The sequence below is a fragment of the Dermatophagoides pteronyssinus genome, unplaced genomic scaffold (assembly GCF_027571235.1).
Source record: "Dermatophagoides pteronyssinus isolate colony J.1.1.1.1 unplaced genomic scaffold, Derpt_VIB-CSIC_2022.12 sq0015, whole genome shotgun sequence".
Lineage (NCBI taxonomy): Eukaryota > Metazoa > Arthropoda > Arachnida > Sarcoptiformes > Pyroglyphidae > Dermatophagoides > Dermatophagoides pteronyssinus.
Window position 1 is genome coordinate 383,198 of NW_027461539.1, and position 23,838 is coordinate 407,035.

The 23,838-nt window shown below is 32.2% G+C and overlaps 9 protein-coding genes and 1 long non-coding RNA gene across 10 annotated transcripts; 6 read left to right on the top strand and 4 right to left on the bottom strand.

Moving 5' to 3' along the window:
* Positions 1-21: 21 nt before the first annotated feature.
* LOC113791673 (uncharacterized) lies at positions 22-4,344 on the bottom strand. Its single transcript, XM_075822179.1, has 6 exons — positions 3,015-4,344; positions 2,792-2,954; positions 2,175-2,730; positions 1,643-2,122; positions 1,471-1,589; positions 22-1,409 (listed from the first exon to the last, which is right to left on the bottom strand). Exons 1-6 carry the CDS (start codon positions 4,196-4,198, stop codon positions 366-368), a joined length of 3,546 nt encoding a protein of 1,181 aa, XP_075678294.1. The 5' UTR covers positions 4,199-4,344; the 3' UTR covers positions 22-365.
* Positions 4,345-4,358: 14 nt separating this feature from the next.
* LOC113791694 (uncharacterized) lies at positions 4,359-6,034 on the top strand. Its single transcript, XM_027341499.2, has 2 exons — positions 4,359-5,594; positions 5,929-6,034. Exons 1-2 carry the CDS (start codon positions 4,755-4,757, stop codon positions 5,932-5,934), a joined length of 846 nt encoding a protein of 281 aa, XP_027197300.2. The 5' UTR covers positions 4,359-4,754; the 3' UTR covers positions 5,935-6,034.
* On the top strand, positions 5,935-7,177 carry LOC113791700 (uncharacterized). The gene is made up of 3 exons (XM_027341507.2): positions 5,935-6,030; positions 6,089-6,202; positions 6,267-7,177. Exons 1-3 carry the CDS (start codon positions 5,939-5,941, stop codon positions 6,631-6,633), a joined length of 573 nt encoding a protein of 190 aa, XP_027197308.2. The 5' UTR covers positions 5,935-5,938; the 3' UTR covers positions 6,634-7,177.
* On the top strand, positions 7,173-8,105 carry LOC113791696 (fructose-2,6-bisphosphatase TIGAR-like). The gene is made up of 2 exons (XM_027341501.2): positions 7,173-7,315; positions 7,381-8,105. The coding sequence occupies exons 1-2, from the start codon at positions 7,260-7,262 to the stop codon at positions 8,054-8,056; spliced, it is 732 nt and encodes a 243-aa protein (XP_027197302.2). The 5' UTR covers positions 7,173-7,259; the 3' UTR covers positions 8,057-8,105.
* Positions 8,041-9,369, bottom strand: LOC113791685 (alpha-methylacyl-CoA racemase-like). Its single transcript, XM_027341490.2, has 2 exons — positions 9,169-9,369; positions 8,041-9,107 (listed from the first exon to the last, which is right to left on the bottom strand). The coding sequence occupies exons 1-2, from the start codon at positions 9,280-9,282 to the stop codon at positions 8,082-8,084; spliced, it is 1,140 nt and encodes a 379-aa protein (XP_027197291.2). The 5' UTR covers positions 9,283-9,369; the 3' UTR covers positions 8,041-8,081.
* Positions 9,370-9,424: 55 nt separating this feature from the next.
* On the top strand, positions 9,425-10,235 carry LOC142645595 (uncharacterized). The gene has a single exon (XM_075822176.1). The coding sequence runs from the start codon at positions 9,615-9,617 to the stop codon at positions 10,197-10,199; it is 585 nt and encodes a 194-aa protein (XP_075678291.1). The 5' UTR covers positions 9,425-9,614; the 3' UTR covers positions 10,200-10,235.
* A 2,406-nt stretch (positions 10,236-12,641) lies between these two features.
* On the bottom strand, positions 12,642-13,298 carry LOC142645597 (uncharacterized). Its single transcript, XR_012846692.1, has 2 exons — positions 13,160-13,298; positions 12,642-13,014 (listed from the first exon to the last, which is right to left on the bottom strand). It is a non-coding gene; the product is annotated as an uncharacterized LOC142645597 (long non-coding RNA).
* A 2,042-nt stretch (positions 13,299-15,340) lies between these two features.
* Positions 15,341-21,204, top strand: Amun (protein amun). Its single transcript, XM_027341486.2, has 5 exons — positions 15,341-16,064; positions 18,988-19,081; positions 19,141-19,309; positions 19,369-19,524; positions 19,580-21,204. The coding sequence occupies exons 1-5, from the start codon at positions 15,904-15,906 to the stop codon at positions 20,401-20,403; spliced, it is 1,404 nt and encodes a 467-aa protein (XP_027197287.2). The 5' UTR covers positions 15,341-15,903; the 3' UTR covers positions 20,404-21,204.
* Positions 21,205-21,368: 164 nt separating this feature from the next.
* Positions 21,369-22,156, top strand: LOC113791698 (uncharacterized). Its single transcript, XM_027341505.2, has one exon. The coding sequence runs from the start codon at positions 21,431-21,433 to the stop codon at positions 22,127-22,129; it is 699 nt and encodes a 232-aa protein (XP_027197306.1). The 5' UTR covers positions 21,369-21,430; the 3' UTR covers positions 22,130-22,156.
* LOC113791680 (uncharacterized) lies at positions 22,117-23,832 on the bottom strand. The gene is given in 3 exon segments (XM_075822170.1): positions 22,117-22,763; positions 22,816-22,878; positions 22,880-23,832. Coding segments are annotated over 3 exon segments (1,446 nt in total). The 5' UTR covers positions 23,642-23,832; the 3' UTR covers positions 22,117-22,142.
* Positions 23,833-23,838: the final 6 nt, after the last annotated feature.

Below are 23,838 nucleotides of genomic sequence, written 5' to 3' on the forward strand. Positions count from 1 at the left end.
GAAGAGAACTATTTCTATTAATTTAGAACTTTGAAAATTTGTTTATTTTTTATTTTTTTGCACAGAAACACTTACCAATGAAACTGAAATTCAAATTCTGACAATTAAAATGAAATTATATTCTTACTTCGTAGTGAAGAAAGGAAATGGGTTTGGATAGATGATAAAAACAAACAAAAAAAAAAGTAATTTGAGAAAAAAATCGATTAATATGAATGAATCTTGTGGGTTAGGTATACAAAGATATTATAAAACGACTGGGATGGCCACCAATAAGAGATTTTTGTGTAATAAAAAGAAAAATGAATTTATTGTCTGATCAAGTTGCCAAATAGGAAATCCAGTCTTGATCCAGGATTCGTATTCTACGCATCATCCATTTCATCAATTACATCAAATCCTTCTTCATCGTCGTCGTCGTCGTCTTCATCTTCATCATTATCATCATCGAATGGTGCATCTAATTGTTCAATGGTTTCCATTTCTTCTTCTTCGGTATCATCATCTTCGATTATAATTACTTTCTTTTTTTTCTTTGTGTTTTTTACTTTATTATCAGCGTTATTTAATGGTTCATTTTTTGCATTCATCGGTTTTTTAATAGGTTTTGATCGCGTTTGATGTGATTGTTGTGCAATGATTGAAGCAGCTGCTGCAGCGGCAGCTCTACGTTGTCTATATCCGGCAAATATAGGCGGTGTTTGATCAACATTATCCATTTCAAGCGTTTTTTCAATCGCGTTCAAATCATCGCCATTCTTATCATTTTTTTCGGTTACCGATTTTTTCGATTTATTTTTTGTTTGGATTTCTTTTGTATCTGATTTTGTTTCTGTTTCTGTTTGAACGACTTGGCCAACATTGTTGTTTTTCATTTTAGATACACCTTTATTTTTCATTTCTGGAAGCTCGGGCTGTGTTCCTGTATCATTATCATTGGAATTAATGATAGTAGTAGAAGCAACAACAGTTTCAGGATTTTCTTTAATTTTCTTCATTTGACTATTCTCTTTCAAAGTTTTATCGTCAGCTGGCCGTTTGTTTCCGGCCACTTTTTCAACAGTTATTTTGTCTTCAGATGATTTTTTCGCTTGGACAACAGGTTTGATAGATGTTCCCGAAGGTTGTGTTGCTTTATTTTTCTTGGTAAAAAAATCTACTACGACGCGATCCAAAATAGAATCCATTAATTTTTTAATCTCAGTTGGTACTTTTTCACTCGAAATATTATTAGATACGGTTTGTGATGATTGTGAATCCGTACACGGTTTACCTTTGTTTTTCTGTTCAAGTAATCTTTGCCTGAATTGTTCATGAATGAATTGACGTACGTATGGCGATTTCTTGAATTGTTCCATCCGTTTTTCATTGAATTTGTTATAAAAATCCACATTCTTTTTCATGTATTTCTATGAAAGATAATGAAATAACGTTTGATAAAGCGTTTGATTCATTAGAGGACAGACTAACCTGATAAAGTACAAGATGTCGTTCAGAACGAAGATGATCTTGTCCTTGCTGATTTGTAGGCAAAAATTTTGAACACAAATCACAATAGAAAGATATAAGTGGGTAGAAAAATTCGGTTCCTATAATAAAAACATTAAAAAAAATCATAATTATCAATCGAAAGATGATTTACCTAAAAATTGTTCCTTATCACAGTCGACCGATTGACTGGAAATGTTAGAAACAGTCGACGATGTTGATGATGAATGTTTCAAAGGATTAAAATCAGATTGTACAGATGTTTCATTTGCATTGATTCGTTCTTCTGCTTTTCGTATGATTTGAAAATCTGATGAACCTAATTTACTAAAATGACGATCAGTATGTAAATGCTTCAGATACATAGATTCTGTTTTGAAAAACAGATGACACAAATTACACCAATGAAAATGTGTGAATGTATCATCAAAATCCTTTTGAGTTAATCTATGTGATCCGTATAAATTTATTACTGATACTGGTGAAGGTTCTCGACGTCTTGATGATACTTGATGACTTCTACTACTGGTACTAACCCTTGATGGAGAAGTTCGGCTCTTAATGGGCGATTGATCGGAATGTTTTTTTGTCGATTCGGACTTTGATGACTTGGATGGCGAATCGTTTGATTTAGCTGATGATGATGTTGTTGTCGAAGACGATGTAGCAGGTTTTGTCGTTGTCACTGCAGCATTTTGAGTGTCGCTTTTTTTTGGGTGTCACTGCAGCATTTTGTGTGTCGCTTTTTTTGGGTATTTTATAATTTTTCATTTCATGAGTTTTCGAATCGGATTTCGAAGCAGAATTCACACTAGAGTTGCTGACTGTTTTTTGTGATTTTTCATCGGTGGTACTTGATATTGGCTGCTTAGAACCATCACTGATTGATGATTTTTTGTCTGTTTCTTTGGATTTCGACACAGTAGTTGTTTCCGTATTAGTCGTAGGTTTCTTGGTTTCAGTAATTATGGGTTTCTTTTTCGATGCTTCCGAAGATGATGGAGTTTTAGTTGCCGTTCCAGATTTAGAGCTAGTTGATTTAGTTGCTGATGAATCCTGTGATCGATTTCGTTTCAGTGATGAGGATCGATCGGATGAACTGGCATGGCTTTTAGTTCGATTATTATCTAGACGTTTTTCTAATTCTTTAATTCGCTCTTCAAGTATTTTCACATCATTATCTTTAGAGTGTGTCTTCGATGATGAAGAATTCGTTGACGATGTACGATGTTTATTTTGAGACTTTTAAAGAGTAATTTATTTTAAATGGAAGTTGTTTTTCTAGGATTTCAAAATAAATTACCTCTTTCGGTGTTGAAGATGAAGTTGTTGGTTTCTTCGCACGTGAATCGCTCGAACGGGAATGTTTAAAACGATCGTGATCGTCACGACCACCACTTTTGCGAATTGCAGATCGTTCTGACAGCGAAGAGTTACGATGATTAGATGATGATGATTTCCTAAATCTGTTTCCCGTGAGTTATGGTTATTTATTAAGTGATGAAAATTTTTTTCAACTAAATTACCTGTTGGGGGTACGACTACGGCTACGACTTTTAATTGAATTTCGAGTCGAATTACGATGGCGATCGGCTGAAATATCCCTTTGACGATAAGATGTACCATAAGTTGATGAATATGTTGATCCATATGTTTGGTTTTCTTCGTAACCATCATGGTATCGATGGTCATTGTATTCTTGATTATAGCTATCGTTATGAATCTGTGGTAATGGTGGTTGATAACAATCACCACTGTTATCGACTGCCGATGATCGGCCATAATATTCCGAAGTTACTTGTGACGGTGATTGAGTGAACTTGTGTGTATTTCGATGATAATGATTATTCAAAGTAGAATTGGCCATGTTTTCATTATTACCATCATCATAGTACGAAGTATCATATGAATATGATGATTGTATTGTATATGATGGCTTTGGCTGTTGTGTTTGGTTCAAATAGGGATCCCCTAAAGATTGTGAAGCTGGCTGATGACCTTGATTAATACTTGGAGTAGATGGAATCTGTGGCAGCGGTGGCGGCGCTGGAACAGATTTTGCCTGCGATTCCATATCAAGATAATCATTGAATCGTTTGTATTCAACGCTTGTAAGTGATGCATAGAATTTCTTCTGCTGTTCAGGTGATGACATAACAAGAAAACGATTAAATTCGTTGAATCGCTTCAATTCATCTTGAGTGAAATATTTTTCCAATGTTCTCGATGTTGTGGATGCCGATGATGGAGGGATGGCTGTTGTTGTTGCCGATGCATGTGCATCGCCAATACGGGAATCGTAATAATTCTGGTTACCGGTTGAAATTTTCATATTCATCGGAATGTCCATTGGAGGAGGCTGTGCAGATGATACGGGCGGGCCACCGTAAATTGATCGATGATCCATCATCATCGTAGCTGATGATGCTGATGAACCATAATCATGATGACCATCACCTATAGCAGTTCCATTATTATTACCTACATGACTATAATCCAATGATGTTGGTGTTCCCATTAAAGGTGAGTCAGATGGTATTAATGAACGTCCAGATCGATTTGAGTTAGGATTTATCGAAACAGGAGAACCGGCGTATACCTGACCCATACCAAGTGAATGATGACCACCGCCGCTAACCATTCCAGTAGCTTGATGACGAATGTGTCGATCCCTTGAAGAGGATGGATATTTCTTGTAATAATCATCCATTTTCGAAAAACTTAATATCAATTAGTGATTTGAGTGAATTTTGATTTTCAATATATTAATGTAAACCGGCAAAAAAAAATAAAGAAATTTCAATCTATGAATATATATGGGGAAACAGAAATTCGCTTGTTTAGCATTACGGAACAAATCAAACAAACTTCTTTTTTCCTCAAAAGAAAATCAATTCTTTTTTAACACGTTTTTGTTTTGATGAATTCGAATGCTATCAACAACAACAACAACAAAAAATTCAATCATTAGATCTGAATTTTTAGCAAATAAAACAATGAAGAATTTTATTTCGGCTCAATTCTCAGATATACAGATGAGAATGAAAAGAGCACACAAAGAGCATGAATTTTTCTGCACAAGCGCACTGTGAAGAATTTTGTCGGATACGGCAAACAATTGTATACACAGTGGATACATATTTTTACATTCACAATGTGTACATGATAATGAAAAATATGTATCCATTTATCGGTCTGATATGTTGATATGTATCAAAATTGTCATTCTCAAATAATATAAACAAACTTACAAAAAAACTTTCAATATGGAATCTGATAATGTAATTAATTTAGATACAAATTCATCAATAACAACGAAAACTACAAAAACTATCAATAAACAACGAACTCGAAATAAATCTACGGCTACTCGATCAAAAGTTAAAAAGAAAAAAACAACAACTACGGAAAATTTATCATCAGATGAACAATCAAATTCAAATGCAATTTCAATATCCGATTTCAGTGAACAACAATCATCATCATCATCTTCATCATCATCGTCTTGTATGACATTGTTTCAAGAACAACAGCAGATAACCAATGATGAATCGACAAATCATCAATTATTGAGTGATAATTCTCATTGTTCAAATTCTTTCTTCATAGTGGCCGATGTTCCGAGAAAAAAATCTTCAGATTCGAATTCTAACGAAAGAACATTTTGTCAAGGATGTGGCCTTATACGACGTATTAGAAAAATGTATCGTCTAAAGTTGATTCATATTGACGAATCTGACACCTCGCAACCTAAAACCAAAGTTGACCTATACATCTGTCGTGATTGCGGATTCTATAATCATAAAACAAAAACATTCGAATATTATTGGTTATCTGATGTTGAAGAATCCGATATTGAAATTGATGAAAACTGTGAAGAAATAGATATACCAACGGCAGATGGCGATTATTGTGATTCAAATGATAATGAAATTGTTCATAATGATGCTGAAATTATTGTTACACATCATTCTTCTTTACAAAGTACAAATGTTTCCAATGACGATGATAATGATGATGATGATGAAAAAGAATCAATAAATTCACAATCATCCGATGGTAGTCAAAATAGTGAAACATTTTATCCAATCGATTCTTGCCAATATGTATGATGATTTTGATTTGATAATAATAATGATCAGTTAAATATCAATGTACATGTTGGATATTGTGATGCGCAGTGCATATACACATTTTTGTCCTTGCCATTTTCTATTAACTACACATTTTTATATCCTTCTTGGTGTAAAGTAAAAAAAAATCCTGTTAAAGATTTTAATTTAATCAAATAAACATAACCGAAAAGAATTTAAATCCAAATATATAGATTTCCTGCTCAATTTTCAGGAGAAACACATCATCATTCATTCTAATTGTTTGTTTGACCATTCCTTTAAATATTATATTCAATGAATCATATTATTTTTCCAAATAAATTAGCATTAAGAAAATGATTGATACTCAAAGGATATATCATCATCATCATCATCATCATTGTGGTTGTGGTATTGAATTGCTTAAACATGCAGCCATTTCAATCGAGTAATTTTCATATATTTTCATTAAAACATTATACTTATGTTTGATTTCATTTTGTTAGGAAAAAGAATTTGTCAGATCAATCACCAAAAGAAATTATGATGACAAAAAACAATGGTGATCGAATTATTGATGGATTATTTTGGCTTAAAAATGCTGCCATATTTATGATCAAGTAAGATTTTACCTGTTCGGTTACCAAAAATCTAAATGAAATTCCTAATTACAATTATTTATAGTTATGGTCGCATTGAATCTGATTCGAATGATTGTTTATTTCGATCGTCATCACAATCAATTGCAAGTGAAGTTGAAATTGATGATCCAGATCATCAAAAATTTGATGATTCAATGCCTAAATATTATGATGTTTGTGTCGAAAGTATTAACAAAGACGAAAAGCTTTCTGTATCAACCAATTCGATATCAAATTTTGTTGATTGTTCTCATAAATCAACAGTGAATAGCCTTTATAATGATCATGCCTATGCTAAAAGCCATTGTTTCAAATGTAATCATCGAAGAGAAAGAAAAATTTCATCCAAGCAAATACGATTTCAAACATTGCTTAAAACTAAATGGAAACAAAATCAAAGACAACAATAACAAATATTACGAATAATAGATCATCTTTATTTTATTTTAATTAAAAAAATGGAAAAAATTTTCAACAAAAATACAAACAATTGCACACATTTTCAACAATTTTAACAAAAATATAATGACAAGAATTAAATTCTAATAATTTTACGATTTGTCAACAACCGGTTCATCTGATGAACATTTCATCGGAATTTGTGATGAAATGTTAATTTCATTGCCATTTTGTGTTGGAGAGCGAACATTGGCTAAATGTTTAAGTTTCTTTTCTTGCTGTCTTCGTCGTTTTTCAGCCAATTTTTTGGTCAATCGTTCATGAATTTGTATTATTCGTTCAGTATCCCGTAACAATACAGATTTAGGTGATAATTGGAATTTACCCATTGTAATTGCGTAGCTGGTTTAATCGAAAATAAGCAGAAAAATTATTGCGATAAATTCGAAAATGACTCAATCATATAACGGCACAATATCACGCGCGTGAATTTGTCAGCAACTCAAACAGTCATAATTATACGTACTTTATGAATAAACTTGAATTTCTTGATAATTTTTCGAATTTCAACATCAAAATACTCAATTCCATCAGATTAGGCTAATCTATCAATTATCAATTATGATCAATTATTACAATGTCGGCATCAAATAGTGTTGAATTTCCTAACTTTTTGCTAATCTTAATACGTCAGTAAGTTTTTTCAATTGTTGATTGATGTTTTAAAATATAAGGATACTAAAAAATAAAAAATTTAGCGGCGAAACTGATGAAAATAATCAAGCCATTATACAAGGACAAAAAGACACGAAACTAAATGAAACTGGACGCAAGCAGTCAAAGTCATTGGGTGAAAATTTTAATTCAACTGAATTGACTCGTATTTATTCATCCGATTTATCTCGTGCTTATGACACATGTTCGATATTGCTATCGGATCATTCTGAATCTATCATCACTGATCCCTTATTACGAGAACGTTCATTTGGAGAGATTGAAGGTCGTCCATTAAAAGATTTGATTGCTGCAGCTCGAGAAGCTGGTTTATCAACACCAGAATACATAGCAAAAGGTGGTGAATCTTTGGTTGATGTTCGAAAACGTGTCATTCGATTTTTGGAGGAAAAAATTCTGGCCTCTGTTATTCCAGATGAGCGAATATTAATCGTATCACATGGTGGTATCATACGACAGATGATCGAATTCCTTGCAGAATTTTTACCGAAAAATATGAATTCTCCCCAATTCGATCGAAAGAAAAATCTAATTCCGCCTAACACATCAGTTACCGAATTCAAGATATTTTTTTGTCCATCAAAACGTCAAATCCAATCGATCGAATGTATGCGTTTGCATGATATCGAGCATTTAGACGAGAAAACTCAGCAAAATGCTTTAAATCAACCGCAGGTGAATGCTAAAGTTGCAATATAGTTTAATCTATCATTAATATTTCTAATCAATTAAAAACATTTGAACCGAATTCTTCTAATTCTTGTGCTGTATAACCTAGTTCATTGATAAGAATTTCACGCGATTGTGATTCACATTGTCCATCTGTATCCATAAAGCCTTCACGATTTCCTATGGCTGGTGTTCGTGAAAATCGAGGTGCAGGATTCGGATAACCGGTATTCGGATCATAAGATTTACGTATACGATTGTGTTCATTATGTGTAACCTCTTCCATATCCAATACAGGCGTTACGCAAGCATCGGTTCGATCGAATTCCTTAGCCCATTCATCCCTTGTTTTTGTTTTGAATTTTTTACCAATCTCTTCAGCCATTTCAGGCCAATAATCATAATCGAATCGATTAAAACATTCTTCCTCAAAACCGAGCGTTTTCAACAGGTTTTGATAGAATTTTTCTTCCAACGAACCGACAGCCATAAATTTTCCGTCTGCACATTCGTAGCAGCGATAAAATGGTGAACCAAAATCTAACGTGTTTTGTCCACGTTTTGGCCAATTTGGCCACAACAATTCTTTTTGTTTCAAAGATTCCCACAGAAAACTACCGAGATAACCCACACCTTCAGTCATACTATGGTCGATTATTTGTCCTTTTCCAGAACTGTTGCGTTCGTAAAGTGCCATAGCTATTGCCATTGCACAAAGTATCGAACCACCACCAATATCACCTATTAAATTTATTGGTCCGATAGGTGGTCGATCATTGTAACCAAAACGAGACATAACACCTGAAAGACCTAGAAAATTGATATCATGTGAAGCTTTTCGAGCCATAGGTCCTGTTTGACCATAGCCGGATAATCTGGTATATATTAAACGAGGATTTTGCTGACAAAGTCGTTCAGGTCCAAGTTCAAGTCTTTCCAAAACTCCAGGTCGAAATGGGTCTATGAGGACATCGGATTTTTCGGTTAAACGTTGTAATATTTCCGAACCTTTTGGATGTTTTAGATTCAAGTACATGGATTCTTTTTGTCGTGAAAACATTGAGCCATTTGTGTTGTCAAGCTTCAGGGTAAATTACTTAAAAATGAAAATTTTATTTTTAAAAATCAATATCAAAACTTACATTGTCGACCCGAATGACTCGAGCACCGAAATCTGATAATATTAAACCTAGAAACGGAGCAGGAGCTAGGCCAACTAATTCGACAACTTTTACACCTTTTAACGGAGCCGTCATTTTGATGAATAAATTTTGCTAGGATAAATTGAAATTGAAGAAAAACATTTGTACCGTAAAATGATAAGAAAAAAATATCTAATCCGTAAATGTTTCCAGAAATGTTATTTATCAGAAACTTTCTCATGAGCTTGATTATTTTTATGATTCGGATGCTAAAATTCTGACGAATGGATAACAATTGTACATTTGAAGATCCTAGCGAACAAATTTTCTTTGTTGAAGATATCTGGTATTATCTTTTTCTAATTCCCTTCATCGTTTATAGCTACAGTATTTTTCGTATTTTTGGCATGGATGGGATTTCAAATGTTTGTCAATAACTAGTCAAAATGTCACTTCCAAATTGTTATTCATTTTATCGACAACATTATAATCATTGCCATAAATGGTTACAAATGCAAGGATATCAAGGTTTGGCTGTTATTGATCAAGTTTTTCCTAATCCCAATATTGTCACCGATAGCCAACCAATCGATAATATCAATAACAGTGATGAAATTGATTCAGAATATCTAAAAGCATTGGAAATAACACGCCGACATCAACGAAAACTTAAAAATCAACGTCAACAAGAAAATTCCGATAATAATTTTACTGATTATGTCGACATTAGTCAAACCGAATCATATTCAATTCGATCAAAAGCTCCTGATTGTAATAGTAATCCTGATGATGATTCTGAAGAATTAACAATACATGATCAATATCAACAACTGTTTCGAATACAATCTAACAAGACAAAAATGCAACAATATGCACGAGTTTACAATGATAATGATGAATCTTTTGAATTGAAAAGTTTAATCGAAATGGAAAATAATTTACAATTTAATTTTGAAAAATATTGTGATCGTCATCAGCCATCATTTTGGCCTGTTCTTCCAATCCGAATACAATGGTCTTCAATTCAGTGAAAAACACAAACAACAGATGGCAGATTATTATTCTTCCTCGAAACTATCATTGATTCTGGTTGTTGAAGCAAATTTTGTAAAATTTATTAATTTTGATTAAATTTAATTATCATATGATCGTTGTTTGATTAAAGTGTCATCAATTATTATAAAAATTTTGAAGAAAATTAAAAATCAAAAATCCAAATTTCAAATTAAAATGAAAGCGCGAAAAACAAAAATCATATGTATGTATTATTCATCTTTTGGGTAAATCAAATCAAATTAGGCAAATGAATGTTGAATCTGTCAGTTTGTTGTTTTGTTTTTTGGCCATGATTTTAACTTGGGCGTTTATTCAACTATTATTTACTGTTATATTTAGGATACTTGAATGACTTATTAAATAAATCAATGATCATGATCAATGTCATGGGCGTTTCTAATTCTATATGATCAAAGCAAAAACAAATGTTTTTCCTGATGACGCCTAATGATTTATCATTTGTTAATCTTTGTGACACTGTAGCAATTTTTTGATATGAGATTCTTACACCAGAATCCATGTAATCAGTCCTTTTATTCTTGACTAAAAGTTAGTTTTAGGTTAGGTTAGGTTTGTCGGGTCAACCGTTTGACAACATTCATAGCATTCGATTATATCAACCGGTTTGATAAAATGTGTTAAAAGTTATATCATATCATCACCTCAAAAATCTATGAGAATCAAGATCATAATGTTCAGATAACAATGTTCAAAACATAATCTTATGAATATTTTCAACTTTTTTTCTATTTGTGGATATTTTTGTTCTTTTGCTGTTTTTGTTTTTTCGCCATTTTCGTTCAATTTAATCATGAAATTTCCTATGAGGTTTCACATATATAGGTTTTCATTTCCCTCATTCATTCATTCAGTTTTTGAATCATCAATTTCAGACGTTTTTTTTTCATTCGTATATTGCGAAAAAAATGCAATTTTTATTTGGACTTATGATTGCGTGATTGACAAGTAAATCTGTCCAAATACTTGTTTTTTTGTTTTGTTTTCTCGTTTCTCTTTTTCCATTCTATTAAAAATAATCACTATACACAAATGTGAATTCTCTCCATTCGCACACAGACACACATGATGATCATGGTAATCGTTGGCGGGAATATATAAAATGGAAATAAAAAAGAAAATATCCAAGTTTTTTTATTTTCCTTTTGTATGTTGTTGAAGTTAGATGTATGTGTTTTTTTTTGTTTAACAAAATTGTTCAACAATCCTCAATCCAATCCTTATGATGATCAAAAAAGAAATGTACATAAAGCTCCCATAGAGACAGTATACTGATTGTTTGTCGTTATGGATGCCATAGATCTATAGTAACAATCAAGCTAAAACAGCAAACGATCCTATGTGTGTTCAACTATGATATTTTTTTTTCTTCCTCTTGTTTAGTTTTTTCTTATTTTCCTTTTCCATTGCATTTTCATATAATAATCTGCTATGGCATAGAGCCCCATGGTGAGGTTAGGAGATAAATTGGATGGGATCTCACATTGCTCTTTCTCGTTCTATGTGTGCTGTTTTATGTTGTGATTCACTTCAATAGCATTTTTGGTTGGCTGGTTGACGAGTCTCATGATGATGATGATGGTGACGACCAACGAACCAAACGATAATTGAGTTGCGAGAAACGAAAAACAGAGAAAGCAGAGAGAGAAAAAGATTCCCTGTATATATGCATTGAAAATGGCGACGTCGCATACATCCAGTTTTCCGTTCAGTTCCGAAAAAAAAGTATATTTAAACGAATGCACCAATGGCTTTTTCAATTCGTTCAAAAATATAATGTTTTCGAACGAAACATTGTGCATGTGGACTTATATTTACGAAGCAACCGAACCGATCCCAATTTTGATGATAATGGCAATGTATAGTTTAATGTGTGCTTGCATGACTGCTGGTTTTTTTGTTGTCGTTGTTGTTAAGTTTGTTTTTTTATATGGGAGGGAGAAAATGAAATAGTTTGCCTGTCTATGTTTGTCGATTGATGTGGATGATTGGATGGTGGATGGCTGCATTTGCTTCAAATGAATGAAATGAAATGATGATAGTCGATCCTCTCTCATCATCATCGTATTTTTGTTGTTTATAAACGGAACGAATTGTATATACAACAACAACAAGAGAGTATTTCCAAATGGGGGCTTTGTATCCAATTCAATATTATAGATAGCCATCAGCGAAGGGCCGGTTTTTATAATAATATTTTGCTCCCAATTTCCAGACACATTGACTATGCGTAGGTTCTATGGTATTATTAATGAATCCGGCCAGGAGCTTTTTACATTATATTTCGAAAGAGAATGAATGAATGTGGCTTTTTTTTCCCTCATATTCCCTCGTCAATGAAATATACAGAATTTTCGTATTTAATTGAAGAACGATCAAGATACACACACACAAACACATACAAAAAAAGCCCTTGTCTATTTATTTGTATGTGAATATAAGCAGCTTACAATTTTCAGTTGATTTGTATTCGACATTCGTAAAAAAAAACAAAACACGCAGCCGTCGAAAGAATGGAAAAAGTTTTATTTTTCAGTATTTTTTCTGTGTGTGTGTGTGTGTGTTTGGCAGGGCTTCACATTTTCCAGTTCAAACACAACAGCCATTTCGCTCTATCGTCGTGGTTTTTTTTTCGATTCAATAATGATGATGGCGTACTGTGAATGATGAAGAACTTCGAAACACGATTACGATGATGATGATGGTCGTAACGAAAAACAAGCAATGGAAAAAAAGGTTTTATTTTTCTGCCATCAAAGATTTCGTCATTTTCTATACAAAATAAAATAAAAAAAATGTATGCATACACTATGATGGAAAAAACGCAAAATATTACAGCAAGCAAAATAAAAGAGCCGTAAAGTCGTATGATTGCGACTAAATGATAGATAATCAAAATTTGAAAAAAAATACAGACCTAGACAAAACAAACAACAACAGATATGAATGAATTTGAACCATATCAGGTTTTTTTTTGTTTATTCCTAATGAACGATATATGACAGAAATATAATGCTAATAAATATGATTTTCTTAATAGAACAGCTGGACATTTGGAAAAAAAATTTCAACAACTAAAAAAAAAGGAAAAAAATTGATTGACACAATCATCATATGGTAAAAAATAAAAAGGAAATGGCAGTGAAAAAAAATCCATCCCTATTCAAAAACAAAAATTTTCTTGGCGCCATTAAATTTGAATTCTCATCATCATCATCATCATTATATAATCGCCATCTGTTTTTTGTTTTGTTTCTTTATCAACTCACAATTGATAGCTTTTTGTTGAATCTTTTTTTGTTGTTGTTGTTGTTGTTGTTATATAAACGTGTGTCTCAACGTGCATGTTTCTGTTATGTAATGTTGTTTTTTTTTCTTCATATGATGGTATATATCGCCACCGTTAAACGGATAGTGTGGTTAAAAAGAAAAAAAAATTTTTTTTTCTTCTTTTTCAAAATAATAATATATTACTTTGACTAATAATTGAACAGACGACAACGAAATGAAGACCAAAAAAATAAAAAAATAAAAGTGGATAAACTATTTTTTTTTCTTTATATTCAACATAACCAAAAAAAATAGAAAAAAAAACAGAATGAAGAATCGACTGATGTGAAATGAAGAAAATGATGCCCGGCGACATGCTTTCTGTGTTGTATTTACAACACACGTGTGCACATGTCGATCAAATCATCAATGTTTATGCTTGTGTTTTTGTTTTCTACTATTCAAATCTTATTGTCCGGAAAGATGTTAAATTTGTTTCAAGAATCTTCAGATTGGATAATGATTATGATGGAGATTTCAATATACAAATCGGCTATAGGAAATTGAATGAAATATTAATTTAATACGAACGACATCTATACTTGGATACTAAATAAAAATGTAACTTTCAGGTTCATTCATTCATTCTTTTTTCTTTTCGTTCACTCACTCACACTATCTCTATCAAATCGATTCGATCGATGGTGTGTGTGTGTATGGGGGGGGATAAACTTGTAAACCTCCTAAATAAATTCAAATTTTTACTGTGATTATTAGCGCGAAATTTTTTTTTTTACTGTTTTTTTTTTGCTCGCTGTATGTTTGATTTGGATTTTTAGTTTGGAAAAGTTTGTTTTTATTATTTTTTTTTACCTGTTCGAATTTCATTCACTTGTCCTGAATTCTTGATGTTTGTTTGTTTTTAAATTGGAAAAGTTTATACAAGTGTGGGTGTATTATCTTTGTTTTCTGTATATCTACAAAACAAAGATCAATGATCAATGATCAATAATCAAAGTCGAATATATTCGTGATGATTATTTCATTTACGTCATTTTCATATAATACGATTATTATCATTGATAAATTAGATCTTATTTTGATTTTTTTTTCTGTCATAATCGTTTTACAAAAATATTCCGGAACTTGTCAAATTCAATAATTGAATGGAATTCAATAGTTGTTAATCATGGCAAAGAATAACATAGTTTGCATAGTTTTTTTTCAAAGATTTATTTTTGATTTTATCCGATTGACCGTTACTAATTTTATTCCACAAGTATTCTTTCCATCGATAATTATATTTTTTTGATATTCCAGAAAAACAGTGTTTTCACCGCTATTCTTATTCTGATCGATATTGGAGCTATGGAAAAACTCATTTCATGGCTATGGCCATTTTCATTGTGACTATGGCCAAACACAGATTATTGAGAGTGTGTTATAAAAGTTTCATTTTAAAAAACCAACGCATAAAGCATTTTTTTTTTTGTTCTTCTCAACATTGTGTTGTGTTCATATAACGTATTTTCGATATCCTGTCCGCATGCGTAAATCTGATGCGTGATTTTTGGTGGGGCACAATCTTTTGCATTTATTTATGCAGTAAAAAACGAGAATTTTTTCGTTTAGCTCTTTTCAAAGTAATGGAAAAAAAAATAACGCATGCGTATTCGATAAAAATGTTGGCCTTTTACGAACATTTGCTGCCATTGCACAAAAGCAAATGCATACATTGCATGTTATATTGGTGAGTTTCAATCTCTTGTCGTTGTCGTTGCCAACATATCAATTTTTTTTTTTCGTTGTGTTGTTTTGTGCGGAGTTTTTTTTCTCATATCTTTCTAACAAAAACTATTCATTCGTTTTTTTGTCGATTGCTCGCTTTGATCATCATCATCATTATTATCATCGTTGGCTGTGTTGTTTCATCAAAAGCCACACAAACACTGCTGGACTGGTGTGATTAAAGTAAAGTTTTTATACGACAACAACCAACACAAAAAAAAACTGCTCCACAACAACAACAACAACAACAGCATTTGATTCAAGTCTCGATACACAATTTTTTTTACACAAACGGAGACAGAGACATAAAACTACGGTGGTATCGGCTTGGCCATCATCAAAATACCTAAATATTATTCCTATTTGAACATAACCATATTGAGTTTCTGAAAATCGAGATTCGATTCTTGAAATTTATTTTTGTTTGTTTTGGATCGCGTTGTACCATCATCAATATCAACATCATCATCGTTGTCATCGTCGTGATCAATTGCATTCGGTGTCCTCATTGCCCATTTTTGTGATTGGAAAATTCAATCACAAATCCATTTTTTTTCTGTATTGAAAACACTGTAATAATCTGATAATCAGGAAGACGGCCAAATGGTTGAACCATCAGATTCGAGTTTGGCATTCTTCCAAAAAGCATCGCCAAAACAATGGCGTTTTGTATATGAGCTTCGTCGTGATGCTATCAAATTGAAGGCCGATCAACGGTCATTTAAAAAAGGTGGACCAGAAGAATTCATCAAATTAGATACATGGTAAGTTTTGTTTTTGTTTGTTTGTTTGTTATTACGCATTTGAATACAATGAAATAAACTCTTTACATTTCGTTGATGATGTTCGTTTGCCATTATTTTTTTTTATTTCAATACCATAATCAATAATCTAAAATGTCACCATCAGCCACGTTGTTTTATACTAAAAAATAAATAATTGTTGATATGATAATAAAATATAAAATGATACATTGATCAACTAATCAAATTCCATCATAATTATCGTTTTGGTTCGCGCCAAATAATGATAAAAAAATTTAAATTTTTTCCCCTTCTATTTCTTGCCCGTCATCATCATCATCTGTTAGTAATAATAATAATAATAATAATAGTGTAACGATTGGCAACAGCATCAACATCAACAATATTCGAACGCATTCGACCGACCGGCAGATAGACACAGACATACCAACAAAATAATAACAACAACAACAACGCATAACATAACATAACGTGGCTCCTAAAAAAAGAATCGAATGAAAAAAATGAACATTAAATGTCAGTCATAATATATTTTAGAAAAAGAGAAAGAGATCCGCACATAACATTAATCATTCAGGAACTACTAATGAATGAATGAATGAATGAATGACGGTCACTGCCAAAGATTAATTTTTATAACGGCAATGTCCTTTGACTGACATAATAATAATAATAACTAATTTTTTCCTAATATCTAGGTTTTCATTCACAATAATTTTCTTTGTATATTTCATTTTTGTTGTTGTTGTTGTTAGAATTTACTATGCATTGATCAATTGATAATGGTTTTAACCAAATTATCAAATTGATCAAGTTTGAAAAGTATTTATTTCTGCATAGAAATGGGTGTCTGCGATTATCTCTGAAGAAATCCGAAACAAAAGTTTCCTTTCCAAAAAATATGGTATAATAATTCTTGGTCAAAAATAAACAAATGTAAATAAAAGAATAAATTGGACAATTTTATCATTGAAATATCAGCATAGAATAAAAGTGAAAAAAGAATATATTTAATGTTTGCTGTAATTAAAAAAAATAATATTACTGACAAGTGATTTGACCATTTCACCAATATAAATTGATAAATGAATGCAGAGTCTTGTGTATAATATTATGTAATAACTGAATCAGCTGTTTTTTGCTCTCACTTTTTTTTTATACATTCCTATCTATTAATTCCGTATTTTTTTTAAAGCGGCAACCAAGCCGGCATCATCAGGTCGCCAAATAAATTTTTTGTTTCCCCTCATTTGGTAGTATATACAGAAATGTGAACGAAAAGAATCAGACCGACACTTTACTTAAATCAATCCCTATTTTTCTCTTTTCACTATGTGGCCATCAGTTTTTTTTTGTTGTGTACGCGTCGTTGTCAGTCAGCCGATTCATTGTGTGTGTGTGTGTTATGTTTGGTTCATATTGGAGTTTGAATAGATTTTTTTTTCGTTTGGTTCTTGTCGAAAATATTTCATGTCGTCTGTTTATTTATTTATTCTTTCTTTTTTTTTCTCTCTCATTTTGTTTTGTTTTTTTTCTATTCAAAAAAACTGTGATCATCATTACACAGTTATAATTTCTATCCTTTATAATTATCATCACATCTACCACTATGTCTAGACTTATGTAATTGAATTGATATGTTGATTATGTTGAGACCAAAGGTCACTGGGTTAAGGATAATGTAAAGCGAAGGTATTTATTTACACGTTTAAATGATTGTTATAAAGATTTTTCATTACAATTCTTTGATCGAAAAAAGAAAATTCTTTGCTTTGATACTTATTTGGATTTATGAACGCCATCTACCATTGTAAAGTTCGAATTCTGGTGGTGTTCAGAATTTTGGAATCAGAATATAGACTTTCTCTGTCTCTGTCTGTTGGTTTTATTATTTCCGTTTCTGATTACAGCTTTCAAATGGTGATTGTCAATCTTCAGTGGAATTTTCTATTAGTAAGAAAATTTCAATCAAAGTTACTTTATTATACAATCTAATGATATTTATGACAATCAAACACACTGGCACACACTTGACAATACAATTTCTATGATTACACATGAGAACAAAATAGTTGGAAATTGAAATTGACATCCACATGGTGTCTGCAATGAATGAATGAATGAATGAATGAATGATTACGGTCATCAACATATAGGGTAAATATCCTAAAAATGATAATAAAAATAATAATAACGGAAATAAAAATTATAGTAAAAAATTTTGTAGTGGTTCGGGAACGTACCATACTCAAAAAAAAAAAAAAAAAAGATTGAGAAAAAGAGAGGTGCACATACAGACACGGTGTTGTTCATTATATTATGATCAACATACTTCAAATAATAAAAATTATTATTATTATTATCATTGATTTGGCTTCTATCAGTTATAATTCGATGGCGGGCTCTTTAATATCGTCTGTTTTATTTCTTTCTTTTTTTTTCACTTGTTTATCCCGAATGAAAACTTTGTGATTTTTTTTCGTATATATAGGGATTTATAAGTAAATGTGTGTGTGCATGATTGAATCATCGTCATTGAGAATCAAATGGAAAATCATTTTTGATCATTTCAATTATATAGACAATATATGAACAACATAAGAATCAAGTTCACACACACAGACAACTCGTTGACATTCGCAATGCTGTACAATCAAATTATTAGCTTTTTCTTTTTCTTTTTTTTTTTTTTTTTTTGATTTGCATAATGTTAATCATGAATGGGGAGAAAAATTAATGATTGTAATGATAACAACAGGTCGTTAACATCGTTAATGAAAAAAAAATGAATGGAAATGTAATATTTATTCAAATGATGCCATACGCATGTGTAATTTTAAGTCAAGAATATTTGAATTCAATTTTGTTTTTACAACATTGGCTAATCACAATGTTTTTTTTTCATTCTTGATTTTAATGACAGGTTTCGTGAGAAGCTACCACAAATGATACATTCGCGTAAAGATCCACATGTTCTTTACGAAGAATTGGTTCAAATCGCCAAATGGCGCCTTATGGTTAGTGTTATTTGATTTTGAATTTGATGATAATAATAATAATCAATTTTCTCCCAAAGATGGGTAAATATCGTCCTAAGATGTTAGATTTGGTTCGTATTAATACAGAATCGTCAGTGGTCAATATCACAAGAAAAGCGTTCAAAAAGATGCACCATCAAAAAAATCTTCAACAAGCCATCACACAATTGGTCAATCTTAAAGGTATTGGCCCATCCACTGCTTCTGGTAAGTGTTAGGATTTCTATTCAAAAGAATCCAATTATGATTATTATTTTCTCTTTTAGCTGTGTTGGCTGCCGCTTATCCCGAACAAGCACCATTCATGTCCGATGAGGGTATGCTTTCGACACCAGGCGTTGAAGCCACAGATTCGACCATTGCTGAGTTCAACAATTATTCGGAACAACTTCGGAACAAGACTGAATCGCTCCGTCAATCAGGTATAAGATAACTTGTTTAAATGAATTTTGTGAATTAATTTATGACTTTACACAGATCCAGATTACAAATGGACTCCACATAAAGTAGATCAGGTGTTGTGGATATATTATCTCATAAAAGATTCAAACCCGACACTGTTAGATTCAATGCCACGTGGTGATGATGAATCAATCAATACTGATAATAATGTTTCACAATTATCGGATGCGGCCGATGATAATGCAAACGTGATGGCACCAACCACCACATCGTTAATTGGTGCTGATGGCGATGAATCGTCTTCACAGGATGTGCTGCTTAACCATAATCACAATGAATCATCGTTGAATGGGTCATTAGAGGATTCCGAATCTGCATCGGTTCCATATTCCGAAGAAGATTTAAGCAGTCAAGGTGCTGCATCATGTTCAGTTGATTCGACAGCCGCCACGATCGGTTCTGATGTGTCGGCTGTTTGCACAATGCCCTCTTCGTTGGGATCACCTCCATCGAACATCATAGCATCGATTACGTCTACGCCAATTATTATTGGTTCACAACCGATAACCAATGGTGTCAATGGTAATAGTAATGCAAATGGCGGTGTCATCAACACTAACAATAATCAAACAACGACATCAAACACATCATCATCTGGGATCGGTGAAGAGGATTCTAATCTTTCGGCTGACGATCATCACCAACAAAGGATGATATCTTTAACGTCAAATATAGAGATGAATCAACAGCCACGAATGCTAACGCCATCGGAAGAGAATTCTGTGGATAATTCAGTCGGTGATGATGAAGTTTCTTTGGATGAAGCTCCGCCAATGAAAAAACAAAAAACTGGATTAGATTTGGTCGCAACTGCCGAACCTACTGGTGCGGAAGCTTGATTATTCTATTTAAAACATTAAAATGAATTCGGCTGACCATTCAACTCGTGAACAACTCCAATTCTCTTCGTCAGTGTGGATAAATTTTGCATACAGAATACATTTTTAAAAAAACACCCCCTTTATGCAAATATAAAACACAGCGACAAAAGTGAGACATGAATCTTGGGAAAATACATTACACATGCAAAAAAACACACACACCAACATTCACCGATAAGAGTTGAAGCCATTGAATCTTTTTTTTCACAATCCTGACATTCATGAAATGCATTGATCCTAATCCTTCCCATACCTCCGCACACTTGCATACACATACATTCGTACACTTCTATTTGATATGACATTTTCACTCTTTTTTTTGGATCATCAAACAAACCGAATTCTTTCTATTCAATTATATTTGAATTTTTCTTTTCTTATTTTATTTTAAAAAAAAGAATGATTAAACAGATATCCATATATACCAATATATATTAATCCCAAACAACATCAACAACCAGGCCCATATAATGGATTTTCGATTTCTTTTCCAATTCTTTCTTCTTTTTTTTTGCATTGATTGAATGGAAAAAAATCTACAAACAAACACACACATACACACACATACACATCGGCTCGAATACTGTGTTTTTTTTTAAAAAAGAATATTATTATTATATTTAAGACTAGATACCAACAAACAAAATCTTTTGAAAATTGATATCTAATTGATTATTATTATTATTATTATTATTTTATGATTATGATTATGATTATGATAAATAAAATGGAAAAAAGTATAATTATTATCATTATAAATGATTGATGGTTAATTCTGTTTTATTTTTATTTTGCTATAAAATGGATTCAAATATTTTTATTGTTTAATGGTTACAAATTTTTGATTTGATTATTGCAATTCAAAAAAAAATATATTCATAATTGATTGAATTTGTAAACAATGATCGATTTATTGGTATATATTGACGACAACATTTGTTGTGGACGAAATGGAGATTATTTTCGTAGCCATTACATTTAATCAATGGCGGGTGTTACCCTTGAAAGCCATACTACCTATAACCAAACATCGTCATCATTCTGGAATGGCAATTGGGGAAATGTTCCTTTTGCATTACTCATTTTGATATTGATTTCGGCCACTATAACTGTATTATTGTTAATGCTGACCTTATATTGTCTCTTTTTTTGTCTATGGAAAAAATATTATCGTCCAAAACCAAAAAATGATATATTGACATCGCGAAGATCATTTTTGTTTACCGAATCTTTAAGTCAGACCCGAAGTATCGGATCGGGAGGTAAAAAACGCAAGAATGTAAACAACCCAACTGCAATTCCAACCAATTGGGCAGATGTTGAAATCATGTTGAAAATGCCCAACGATGCTATGCGTCAATTAAAACGTGAACAAACACCTATCATGAGAATGGTACAATTGACTAGAGCAAATCGTAGACAATTAATCAATCTAGGATACTCGGACGCAGAATTAGAATCGATTGGCTACTATAGATCTGATACACTCAACAAGAATAGAAAACAAATACCAGATTGGTATGCAACCGTCACTGATAATTCACAGTCAGAATCACTGTCACTCAAACCTATGATTCGTACTGATCAAAGTGAACAAGAAGTGACATTTAAATCAACAGAATTTGAAAGTGGGCGCTCGAACAGAGATAAAAGAGGTAGAATGCTTCCAAATAAATATAAATAAAAATTTATAAACATTATCCATAACCGAGACCACGACGTGTAGTTGTGTGATGATCATCGGCCATTTCAATTGGTTCGATTAATTGTTTTGAGCTATCGTTCGATTTACCCAATGTTTGGCCCGATTTCCAACCCATTCGTTCAAGCATTTGATATCCTTTGTTCCTATCATTCAATGGTAGATCCAATGCTGAGCCCGCTGCAGTCTTTTCGTACGGACAATCACTTCCAACATTACGCTGTCGTTCGCCGGTACGATCGCGGTACTGTGATTGTCCATCTTGGCCATTGACGCTTTTCTCAGCCATACCATTTTCCAGACCATATTTCCTTTTTAAGCTTTTCATTGAAGATCGAGAAGATTTGGCTTGATAATTGGCATAGATTCCAGTATCCGGTTTCTGTTGTTGTAGATTAACACTGCCATCACATTCTTCACAATCAACATCCCGATTCGAATGTATATGGGCAATAAGCAGACAGCAATCGGCCAAACCGATTTCATCACCATGCGACAAGGGAGTTCTTTCGAGTTGTCCCAACCGTTTTCCATTAACAAACGTACCATTTTTTGATAGTAAATCTTGAATCATATAGATCCGTCGTGAAAGATCATAATTTATTTCAGCATGAATCTGCAAAACATGGTTGATAAGAATTAAAGTACTGATAAACTATCATACGAACCTGTGAAATGGTCATGTCCGGTATTGTGACTGTACAATTGGAATGTTGACCAATTTTGCCTCCCCATACAACTGATTAAAAGAATTGATCCATTTTCCAGCGATTCAGAATGTTTGACAACCAAACGACATGGTGCCGTATTATTGAAACGTTTGGGAAGTGATGATAACGAAAAGTTTGATTTATGATCGTTTTTATCACGACATGATGATTTTCGCTTGGATTTGATTGGTACATGTTTAGATTGAGTATTGTTCTCATCGGAATCAGAACTTATATCGATACAATCATCATTATCATTTATTTCTCCATCTTCCATTTCTAAATCTTCATTAGAAGAAATAAATTTTTCTTTTTTCTTTTCATCCGAAGTGATGGTCGTTGTACCATCTAAATTACACATAAAAATGTATTCTTTTTTCAATTGATCATATTTGTAGTAGCGTTTATCCTCAGGATTGTAGAACGCTTCACTTTCCGGATAGTAATACCATCCAGTTGAACGACTAAAATAAGTGTTCGATTTTGAATCAAAGTAATAATCGGAGAATTCTGCCGATAATGCTTTAATCTCCTCTAATTCTTCTTTTTTAATAATCCGGTTCGTTTCCGATCGAGATTCTGACTTTGCTTCGCTGGATAATTGTTGTTGATCCAATTGTTTGGATAGCAGAAATTTTTCTGTCATCAATCGCAATTCAGTACGAAGTTCTTCATTATAACGTTCTGATCTTGCCAAACGTTCTTCCGCGTGAGCCAATTTCTTTTGTAGACGTTCCTGTTCATGGCCATCATTATTATCTGCATCATTTTTACTTTCATTCATCGTTTTGAAGATAATCACCCGAATCGATTATTGTCATAACCTTTCAAATCTAATCGTAAAAAAACGAAATGAAAAGAAATTTCATTTTAGTGATTTTATTTTTGTCACATATGAAAAATATTTTAAACAAACGATATTCATTTATAATAAAAGAAGGCAAACTCTGCTTTTCAATATTTTTTTAGTAATATTCGTGC

Coding starts and splice junctions, on each gene's coding strand:
- LOC113791673 (XM_075822179.1), bottom strand. CDS start 4,198: ATGGATGATTATTACAAGAAATATCCATCCTCTTCAAGGGATCGACAC. Junction 2,731..2,791: donor CATCTTCAACACCGAAAGAG/GTAATTTATTTT, acceptor ACTCTTTAAAAG/TCTCAAAATAAACATCGTAC. Junction 2,123..2,174: donor GCGACACTCAAAATGCTGCA/GTGACAACGACA, acceptor CATCATCATCAG/CTAAATCAAACGATTCGCCA.
- LOC113791694 (XM_027341499.2), top strand. CDS start 4,755: ATGGAATCTGATAATGTAATTAATTTAGATACAAATTCATCAATAACA.
- LOC113791700 (XM_027341507.2), top strand. CDS start 5,939: ATGATTGATACTCAAAGGATATATCATCATCATCATCATCATCATTGT. Junction 6,031..6,088: donor CATGCAGCCATTTCAATCGA/GTAATTTTCATA, acceptor TCATTTTGTTAG/GAAAAAGAATTTGTCAGATC. Junction 6,203..6,266: donor GCTGCCATATTTATGATCAA/GTAAGATTTTAC, acceptor AATTATTTATAG/TTATGGTCGCATTGAATCTG.
- LOC113791696 (XM_027341501.2), top strand. CDS start 7,260: ATGTCGGCATCAAATAGTGTTGAATTTCCTAACTTTTTGCTAATCTTA. Junction 7,316..7,380: donor TTGCTAATCTTAATACGTCA/GTAAGTTTTTTC, acceptor TAAAAAATTTAG/CGGCGAAACTGATGAAAATA.
- LOC113791685 (XM_027341490.2), bottom strand. CDS start 9,282: ATGACGGCTCCGTTAAAAGGTGTAAAAGTTGTCGAATTAGTTGGCCTA. Junction 9,108..9,168: donor GAGTCATTCGGGTCGACAAT/GTAAGTTTTGAT, acceptor TTTACCCTGAAG/CTTGACAACACAAATGGCTC.
- LOC142645595 (XM_075822176.1), top strand. CDS start 9,615: ATGTCACTTCCAAATTGTTATTCATTTTATCGACAACATTATAATCAT.
- Amun (XM_027341486.2), top strand. CDS start 15,904: ATGGTTGAACCATCAGATTCGAGTTTGGCATTCTTCCAAAAAGCATCG. Junction 19,082..19,140: donor TCGCCAAATGGCGCCTTATG/GTTAGTGTTATT, acceptor TTTCTCCCAAAG/ATGGGTAAATATCGTCCTAA. Junction 19,525..19,579: donor TGAATCGCTCCGTCAATCAG/GTATAAGATAAC, acceptor GACTTTACACAG/ATCCAGATTACAAATGGACT.
- LOC113791698 (XM_027341505.2), top strand. CDS start 21,431: ATGGCGGGTGTTACCCTTGAAAGCCATACTACCTATAACCAAACATCG.